This window comes from Sinocyclocheilus rhinocerous, unplaced genomic scaffold, assembly GCF_001515625.1.
Source record: "Sinocyclocheilus rhinocerous isolate Xijiao unplaced genomic scaffold, SAMN03320098_v1.1 scaffold1516, whole genome shotgun sequence".
Taxonomy (NCBI): Eukaryota; Metazoa; Chordata; class Actinopteri; order Cypriniformes; family Cyprinidae; genus Sinocyclocheilus; species Sinocyclocheilus rhinocerous.
In genome coordinates this window covers 214,244-224,164 of record NW_015627885.1, presented here as the reverse complement: position 1 = coordinate 224,164, position 9,921 = coordinate 214,244, and the positions used below count along the sequence as shown (strand labels likewise).

Genomic DNA, 9,921 nt, shown 5'->3' with positions numbered 1-9,921 from the left:
GATAATGGGGGTGTTTCTGGGTGGTTACTAGGATGATACTAGGGTGTTACAATGGTGTTGCTACGGTGATACTGGTGTGTTTTTGGGTGGTTGCTAGGGTGTTGCTATGGTGATACTAGAGTGTTTCTAGGTGGCTGCTAGGGTGATAACTAGGTTGTTTCTAGGTGGTTGCTAAAGTGATGTTAAAAAGTTGTTATTTGGTTGGTAAAATTTTCTAGGTGGTTGCTAGGGTGATACTATGGTGTTTATGTGTGCTTGCTAAAGTGTTGTTAGGCAGTTGATATGTGGGTGCTAGAGTGTTCTGGATGGTTTACTGGGGCGTTACTAAGGTGATGCTAGAGTGTTGCTAGGGTTTTCTGGGTGGTTGCTAAAGTGTCGCTAGGGTGTTCTGGGTGGTTGCTACAGTGTTGCTAGGTAGTTGTTATGTGGTTGCTAGGCTATGCTAATATATTTTTTATTATTTGCAAAGCTGCATATTCTCAGAGGTTAAGTGTGTGTTTTCTGCAGCACTAGATGCTGTCTGTCTAGCCTGTCCTACAGGAATATAGTGTTGAGTACTGACATGCTGATGTTGTACCTGTCCTCCGGCAGCGTTCCGCCTGCCAGCTTCACCACTGTGGGAAAAACATCCATCAGACTTGTTGGTTCTGCCACTTCTCGTCCCGGGTTGAGACGTCCAGGCCAGCGGATCCCGGAACTTGGTTCTGCCACTTCTCGTCTCGGGTTGAGACGTCCAGGCCAGCGGAATATTCCCGGAACTCGGATTCCTCCCTCCCAGCCGCCCATGGCTTTACCACCTAAACATAAGAGGGTCAGTAATTACACAAAATCATATATTTTTGTTCAGCATCAACACTCCTCCAAATGTCTGCTTTTGTGTTTCGTACCTCGATAGATTCCATTCCAGCCTCCTTTCGGACCCTCTTCGATGTGGCCACCGTGGTCAGAGGTGAAGTACATCAAGGTTTTCTCGGACAGGCCGAGCCTTTCAATGGTCTCCATCATTCTACCTGTGATCAAACACAAGATATTCTCCGTGAGTCACGTTTCAAACATGTCATGTTATGTGACTGAGCTGATTAATCTGTGATCGTGTGATTACTTGGTTTGTTACATTTAAAGGGATAGCTCACTCAGAAATGAAAATTAGCTGTTAATTTACTCACCCTCAGATCATCCAAGATGTAGGTGACTTTTCTTCTTTAGTAGAACAGTAAAGTAAATTTTAGCTGAAAGCGTGGCGATTCATAAAACCAGTACCTACCATTACTTTGAGAGTCAAAAAAAGCATATCAGGCAACTCAAAATTAAAGGGATAGTTCACCCAAAATGAAAATTCTGTCATTAATTACTCACCCTCATGTCGTTCTAAACCCTGTAAGACCTTCATTCATCTTTGGAACACAAATTAAGATATTTTTGATGAAATCTGAGAGCTTTCTGACCCTCCATAGACAGCAAGGGAAATGAAACGTTCAAGGCCCAGAAAAGCAGTAAGGATATCGTTAAAATAGTCCATGTGACATCAGTGGATCAACCGTAATGTTAACAAGCAACGATAATACTTTTGTGCGCAAAGAAAACTAAAATAATGACTTTATTCAACAATTTCTTCTCTTTCGAGTCCAGTCTTCGACGTGCATTCACAAATTCATCAGAAATATCTTAATTTGTGTTCTGAAGATGAATGAAGGTCTTACGGGTTTGCAACGACATGAGGGGGAGTAATTAATGACAGAATTTTCATTTTTGGGTGAACTAACCCTTTAATATCCGTGGCTCCTGACGACATATTGAGGTCTTATGAAGTGAAACGATCAGTCTGTGCAGTCTGTGAAACTGAACATTATTTACAGCATTATTACTGTAATCCAGAGCCTCAGACAAACGGGGAATTCTGATTCTTTTCTGTGAACTGGTTATTTCGGACAGTTTGTTTCAATTAACTGATTCAATTCACTAGTTAGTTTACATAATCACGCAATGACATCACATATACACAATTATATTATTAAAGCACCTAATAATGATGTGAAACGTGGATGTTTTACATGTCTAAAACAGATAAAGTGAATAAATTGGTCCTATAATCAGCTCACCTTTATGCGTAAACAATGAGAAAGCATAAAAACGTTAATTTCTCTCCTTCATTCAAGTGTTGCGTTCACACATGCGCATTTCAGCGGCTCATCGGTCTTTGGTCCTAGTCAAACTGTTTCCTCAGTTCAGTGTCTGTTGGAGGAACTGGAGTGCTGAATGATTCATTCATCATTTGATCAGATGTGCCACTATTTTGGAGTGACGGTCAGGGAGTTTGGATTGAGTAACTTGTAGATCTGTGCTGTTCGAGCCGCGAACTGATTCAGACGATTCAGTCCGATTTGATGAATCAGTTCAAATAGTTCACTTAAAAGAACCGGTTCAAAAGAATGATTCGTTCACAAACTGAACCGTTTCCCTGAGGCTATGGATTACAGTAATAATTCTGTAAATAATGTTCAGTTTCTTGCACAGACTGATCGTTTCGCTTCATAAAACCTCAATATATCGTCAGGAGCCACGGGGATTATTTTTGAGTTGCCTGATGTGCTTTTTTGACTCACTTTTTTGAGTGACGGTAGCCATTGACTTGCATTTTATGAGGCCCACGGTTACAGCTAAAAAACTTCTTTACAGTTCTACTGAATCCAAAAAGTCACCCACATATTGGATGGCCTAAGGGTGAGTAAATTAACAGCAAATGTTCATTTTAATTGTTACATTTGATTCATGATGTGATGCTTTCTTCTTTCCTCCTCACTTACCCACCATCCAGTCCACTTCTTCGACGTTGTCCCCGTACAGCCCATGTTTGCTCTTTCCGGTAAAGCCCTCGGACACAAAGAGGGGCGTGTGCACGTGTGCCAATGACAGGAAGAGCAGGAAGGGCCCGTCTTTGTGTCTGACATCATAAATCACACGATTAATGTGAATTATGAATTATTACCAAAGAAGTTTCCCACCGCAGGCACAAGAAATGAGTGCGTGGGAAACTCATGAGACGTGAAGCTGATTTGTCAGGACAAGGCAAGGCAAGGCAAATTTTAATTACAGAGCACAAGTTTAACACAACCGTAGTTGATCCAAAGTGCTCTACATTAAAAATAAATCAGATTTTTAAAAGGAGAAAAAGATTTGTTGTCAGTAAATTAATTAATAAAGCTTCATCTTCTTCATTCAAACTATAATTAATTTTTTTACTTCTGTTGAATTTGTGCATGTGTTTTGTGATTTGCAGGACAAGTCTAATATCTAATGCATTACCACATTATGAAGCATGCATGCATGCACATCACGGGTGAATCTCATCAAGAACACGCACATAAATTCAACAGAAGTAAAGAAGAAATCCAGCTCTGTTCATGTGTCGGTTATCGACTGACCTCTCCACGAACCGCTCGGCTTCGCTCATCAGCCTGGCGCTCAGCGTCTCCAGCTTCACGGGCTGCTCCACCACCTCGCCGTTCCTCATGATGATGCAGTTCCAGGTCCGCAGGAGTTCAAACGGCACGAACCACGCCGTGAAGCCCAGCAGCGACAGAATGGCCAGAAACGCCGCGAGCGTCCAGCTGACCCGCAGCAGAGCCGAGGCTCGGACCGCGAGCAGCGTGAGAGACGCCAGCGCCAGCAGCGCAGACATCTGCCACAGCATCTCCTGCACATCCACCAGCACACCTTTCCCCGCTCCGGGTTTGCAGTCATTGAAGTTGGTGAAGGGAAGCCCGTAGAAGAAGTCGAAGCCGTGATTGTTGGGATGATGGCAGTGATCGTTCCTGCTCTCGCAGTTCACACCTAAATGCCACTTACCTGAAGAGTGAACACATTTATTTATTCATTTATTCATTCATTTATTTATGTGGGTTTTATTTATTTATTTATGTGGGTTTTATTTATTTATTTATGTGGGTTTTATTTATTTAGCATATTTAACTTATTTATTTAGCATATTTAACTTATTTATTTGTGTATTTTATTTATTTATTTATTTTTGTGTGTATTTTTAATTAATTAATTAATTATTATTTTTGTGCATATTTTATTTATTTATTTGTGTATTTATTTTATTTATTTATTTTTGTGTGTTTTTTTAATTAATTAATTATTTATTTATTTTTTGTGCATATTTTATTTAGTTATTCATGTTAATTTTCCCATTCTTTTCTTTTTCTTCTTAATCCCCCTCCATTTTTTCTGATTTCTTATCATTTGTTTTTCTTTTTATTTCCTAATTATCTCTGTTGTTGTTATTGTTATTATTATTACTTTATTTTCCCTCATTGTATATAATTTTTTCTCTTCTCTTTTCTTCTCTCTCCTTCTGTTCTACATTTATATTTACATAATTCAGATCCGAGTCCTCTCAAAACCTGAATGAATTAATAATAATTAATTCCCTACAGTTAAAATTAAGTAATCAAAGTCATTACAATACATAATAGAGATATACACATGCACAGCACACTTCACATAATCACGTGTAAAACCTATTTTTTTAATGTTTTTTTCTTTTTTTAAATGTATTATTATTATTATTTAGGTTTTTTTTTTTTCATTTGTTTTGTATTTTTGGTGTCGTCTTCCTATAGTTTGTCTTATGTACTGCTCTAAAAGCAAAAAAAACCCTAACCCTAAAAAAGAAGAAATGGGAAAAAAAGTAAGCACACACTGTAAGTACTCATAAACCCAAATGAGACAATAACTCATGAAAATACTGTAAATAAGATGTATGAATGCAGGAGGGAAATGTGCTTATTTGCCTGGAAAATAATGTCTCAATGCAAACTATCTTAAATAGATCGTTCGCCTAAAAGTGAGCATTCTGGCATCATTTACTCTCCCTTGCGTTGTTCCAAACCCCAATCGCTTTCTCTCAGGGTTGTTATCATTAACTAAATCTAAAACCATAAAAAAAACATGTTAGTTAATTGAAATAAAATAAATTATTATTTAATGTTAACATTAAAAATATTTTTTAAAATTCTAATTTTCCTTTAGTTTAACTTGAAGTGCTACAATAACTAAAACAGAAATTATTACAAATAATACAGACATTACATTTTTTTTAACCAAAATTGTAACTAAAATTAAAATGAAGATAATAAAAATCAAACATTTTAAATAAAAAATTAATTAATTTTAAAAAGTCTTTAAGGAATAGTTCACGCAAAAAATGGTAATTTTGGCATCATTTACTCTCCCTTGTGCCGTTCCAAACCTGAAAGGCTTTCTCTCAGGGTTATTATCGTTAATTAAATCTAAAAGCATTTTAAAAAAAAACATTTTTGTTAATTGAAACGTTAGTTTTTTAGTTTTAAGTTAAAATAAAATATATATTTTTTAAATCTCATTTTCATTTAATTGACCTTTAAGTTCTAAAATAACTGAAACTGAAATAAAAGTTAATAAAAACTATATAGACATCTAAAAAAAAATTATACTAAAAATTACAAAAAACAACAAAATTACTAAAATTGTAACTAAAATGAAAATGAAAATGGAAAAATAAAAAAAAATAAAAAAATAAAAAAATAAATAAAAATGTAAAATATCAATAAAAACTATAACAGTATATTATGATATTAAAATAATAATTTTTATCAGTGGAAATAAATGAAATAAAAATATGAATAAAACCTATAATAGTATATCCATGAAATTAAAACAACACACTTTCATCTGTGCAACACCAAAGAATATATTTTGAGAAATGTTTTTTGTTTCATTAAGCTCCAGTGTCCCAGTGTTTGGTTCCCAAAGCTCTTCAAATGTCACACAGGTTTGGAACAACATGAGGGTGAGTATATGATCGTGATTTATCCCTTCAGTGGATTTCTTTATGCATACTATCATTTTTAACATTTCTGACTTGAGCTAAACACTGTCTTGCTGTAGCTGCTTCACAGCAGAATTTGAATCAGTCTCATGTTTGATGAAGATTGCATTGATTCTCCTGTGCATCACTGTGAAGCTGCTTCAGAACGATCTGTATTGTGTAAAGCGTGACTGGACTGTACATGTCTTACCCACGATGCCGGTGGTGTAGCCCTGCTTCTGCAGGAGTTTGGCGAAGGTGGTTTCATTCGGTGGAAGTCCTCCAGATCCAGCGAGAAACAGAATCACCTGAACTCGGCCTGTGCTGCCTAGACCTTCACACCGACACAGACACAGACGCATATATCACAGACCGATAAAACAAGCTGCTTATCTCGTGATTTATTGGCCTGGTGATTGACATTAAAGGCGATAAATATATCAGCATCCACACCGGCGCACAATAACAATATGTTTATTATACACTGCTGTTCAAACGTTTGAGATCAGTAAGAATTTTCATGTTTTTTAAAGTCTCTTATGGTCATCAAGGCTGCATTTATTTGATCAAAAATACAGAAAATAAACGTAAAATTGTGAAATATTATTGCAATTTAAAACAGCTGTTTTCTATGTGAATATGTGTTAAACTGTAATGTGTTTCTGTGATGCGCAGCTGTATTTTCAGCATCATTACGCCAGTCTTCAGTGTCACATGATCTTCAGAAATCATTCTAATATGCTGATTTGTTATCAATGCTGGAAACTGTTGCTGCTTCATATTGTTTTTGGAACCTGTGATACTTTTTTCAAGATTCTTTGATGAATAAAAAGTTAAAAAGAACAGCATTTATTCAAAATATAAAACTTTTGCAACAATATACACTACGGTTAAAAAGTTTGGGTTCAGCAGATTTATTTTCTATTTTAGGAAGAAATTAATACTTTTATTCAGCAAAGATGTGTTAAATTGATTAAAAGTGACAGTAAAGACTTATATTGTTAGAAAAGATTTCTATTTTCAATAAAAGCTGTTCTTTTTAACTATTCATCAAAGAATCCTGAAAAGAGTATCACAGGTTGCATCCATCGTGTGCTGTATTTCCGAGTGGACTGGATGAAGTCTCACCGGCGCGCAGAGCGTAGCGTCCCGTCATGAAGGCGGTTCTGCTGGGAGTGCAGAGCGGAGCGGCGGCGAGATGCTGGCTCAGTTTCACTCCGTCTGCCGCCAGACGATCCACGTTTGGTGTGCTTCAGACACAGAGACAGTTACTGATGAATCCAGCAGCTGAGCCTGTTTCAGACCCGTGTGATGCCGTTTATCTAAGATGATTTGAAGAATCGTCTTTATATTCTACCGTTCCATCAGAATAAAGCACAGGAGTTACGTTTTCATAGTGTTCCTGAAGCTCATACGCTTGCAACACCTAGGTCAAGGGTTCGATTCCCAGGGAATGCATGAATGGATCAAATGCTCAGCATGAATGCAACGCAAGTCGCTTCGGTTAAAAGCATAAATGCATATGTGTTTCTGTCCTTTTTGGAGTTTGACAGACATGGTCACTATGAGAGCAGAGATTTGTTTAATAATCAATCTGACCCTTTTTAAAGCAATATTTGCATTGTTTTTTTTTTCATAACAGGACTGATAAATGACAGATCAGCACTACTGTGTTAATAAGTAAATAACTTGTTTTGCATATAGTTTGCACAATCATTCCACTTTTACAGCAATTTATTCTATTGTATTTTATTAGTGCTATAATCAAAATATGCATAACGCATATAAAATACACAATTTTTTAATTGGTCATAATCTAATTACTTTGCATTTATTATTTTGTCAAAAAGCAACAAAAAAAAACTATTTAATAACTTACTTCCTTAACTTAAAAATACTCTGCATCCATAAAAAAACTATATATGTTGTTTTTCTAGAAAAGAGTTGCATGAAAAGCAACACATTGCATTTTATTAGTATGATTAGTAAAATATGCATAATGCATATTACTTACTTTTTATAATCTAATTATTTTGCAGTTATTATTTTGTCAAAAAGCAACAAAACTATATTTAATAACTTGTTTTCCTTAACTTAAAAATACTCGGCATCCATAAAAAACTATATATATTGTTTTCTAGAAAAGAGTTGCATGAAAAGCAACACGTTGCATTTTATTAGTATGATTATTAAAATATGCATAATGCATATTACTTAATGTTTATAATTAATTATTTTGCAGTTATTATTTTGTCAAAAAGCAACAATAAAACTATACTTAATAGCCAGTTTTCCTTAAAGATAATTGGGCACTTGCATAAAAAAAATAATATGTGTTGATCTCTAGAAATCTCTAGTTGCATGAAGTTTTCATGTTCCACACGGGTCTGAAACAACACGAGGGTGACAGGATTTTAATTTAAAATCAATTATTCTTTTCGGTGTCAAGTCAGTGATTTACCTGATGGTGTCGTTTCCATAGCAACCGATGTCTCCAATGCCCAGATCATCCACCATCATCAGGACGAAGTTGGGTCTGGAATCATGATCTGCACTGGTCACATATGAACTGGACTGGAGGAGAACCAGCAAAGCAGCGAAGAACCTGCAAAAGCACAGCAGAGCTGGATTAGTTTTGGTCGGAGTAGCCCTAACCAATCAGAAAGACCTTTCGCCACGCCCCCCTCATCTTTCGCCACGCCCCCGAACCGTTCGCCACGCCCACCGTTCCAGCCTGCATTAAACTTGTTAGTGTCTCTAACTGCTGTCATGTTAATATCTGTTATGAAATCTGCAGATACACCGACCTCAAGCTCCTGTTTTCCACCAGCATGCTCCTCTAAAGCGCAAGTGAGATGATAAACACGTCCAGATGTGAAGAAGCAGGAAAACACGGAAGTAAGCCCAGATTCCACGCACTCTTGCCTTCTGCTGTGGGAACGAGATCAGCTGATTTAGTGATTGATTGATTTATTATCAGCAGGATCACAGACGCCAACGCAGCAGAAGTCAGTCAGTCAGTGCGCTTTATGTCCGGCTGCTCTCTCTGTCTCTGCAGCACCCCGGCGATCAGCTCAAAGTCTCTTTTTGGGGCTGTTTTATGTGCTTACCTTTCCCTAAAGAATCCGTTTTCTCCGATTCCCGACAGGATTCCCACTCACTGTCCTCTGCTGACAGGATAATGTCCACATTCCCACTGTACCTGTGTGCGCGTTTACCGTAAACACTCCCATAGAGACGCATATGTGCAGTGATCATATGCACAAATATTTTATGAATATTGCTCTTGAACATTGAATAATATAAATTTTTATTATTATTATTATTATTATTATACCGCAATGTGAAATATTGTTATTATTAGAAGTAATAACAACAACGGTAATAATAATAATTTACATTATATATATATTTAGATTGATTTATATTAATTACCGAACCAAAGCAGCTCACTCTATGTGTGCGTTATTGTCTAATTTGAAGAGAAGCAACGCATTGGTCTGTATGTTTGTATGTTTCGTTGTTTTATTTCAAGCAGAGTGTGTTTATTAAAGTGAGTGCGCGTATAGCAGAGACTCTACGGTAGATTCAAACAAAGAGTCATTTGTATCGCTGTTGCTACAGTTTGTTTGCCTGGAAAAGCTGCTTCTGCACAACTCAAACATCTGTTTAAATGTGTGCGATGAGTATATGCACAAATATTTAATGAATATTGCTCTTGAACATTTATTATTATTATACCGCAATGTAAATTATTATTATTAGAAGTAATAACAACAGTAATAATAATAATTTACATTATTATATATTTATATTAATTTATATTTCATATATATTATATTGTTATAATCTAAATATACATTTATATAAATATATATTGTTTTGAATCATCTAATATAATATGCATTGTACCGCAAGATAAATTATTGTTATTATATATAAGTATATAATTAAATTGCTCTGTATGATTTAATATAATCATATGCATGAAATTATTGTTGTTATTATTCATATTAAAAACAACAATCATTATTATATATTTATATAAATGTATAATTTTATTTTATATA

General features: G+C 35.6%; 1 protein-coding gene across 1 annotated transcript; it reads right to left on the bottom strand.

Annotated features, from left to right (window-relative positions):
* Window positions 1–577: 577 nt before the first annotated feature.
* On the bottom strand, window positions 578–9,052 carry arsh (arylsulfatase H; the record flags this gene model as incomplete). Its single annotated transcript, XM_016546584.1, has 9 exons — window positions 8,962–9,052; window positions 8,659–8,782; window positions 8,313–8,456; window positions 6,980–7,101; window positions 6,063–6,185; window positions 3,423–3,846; window positions 2,805–2,941; window positions 888–1,010; window positions 578–797 (listed from the first exon to the last, which is right to left on the bottom strand). Coding segments are annotated over exons 2-9 (1,319 nt in total), but the record flags the coding sequence as incomplete, so codon positions are not given.
* Between the last annotated feature and the right edge of the window lie 869 nt (window positions 9,053–9,921).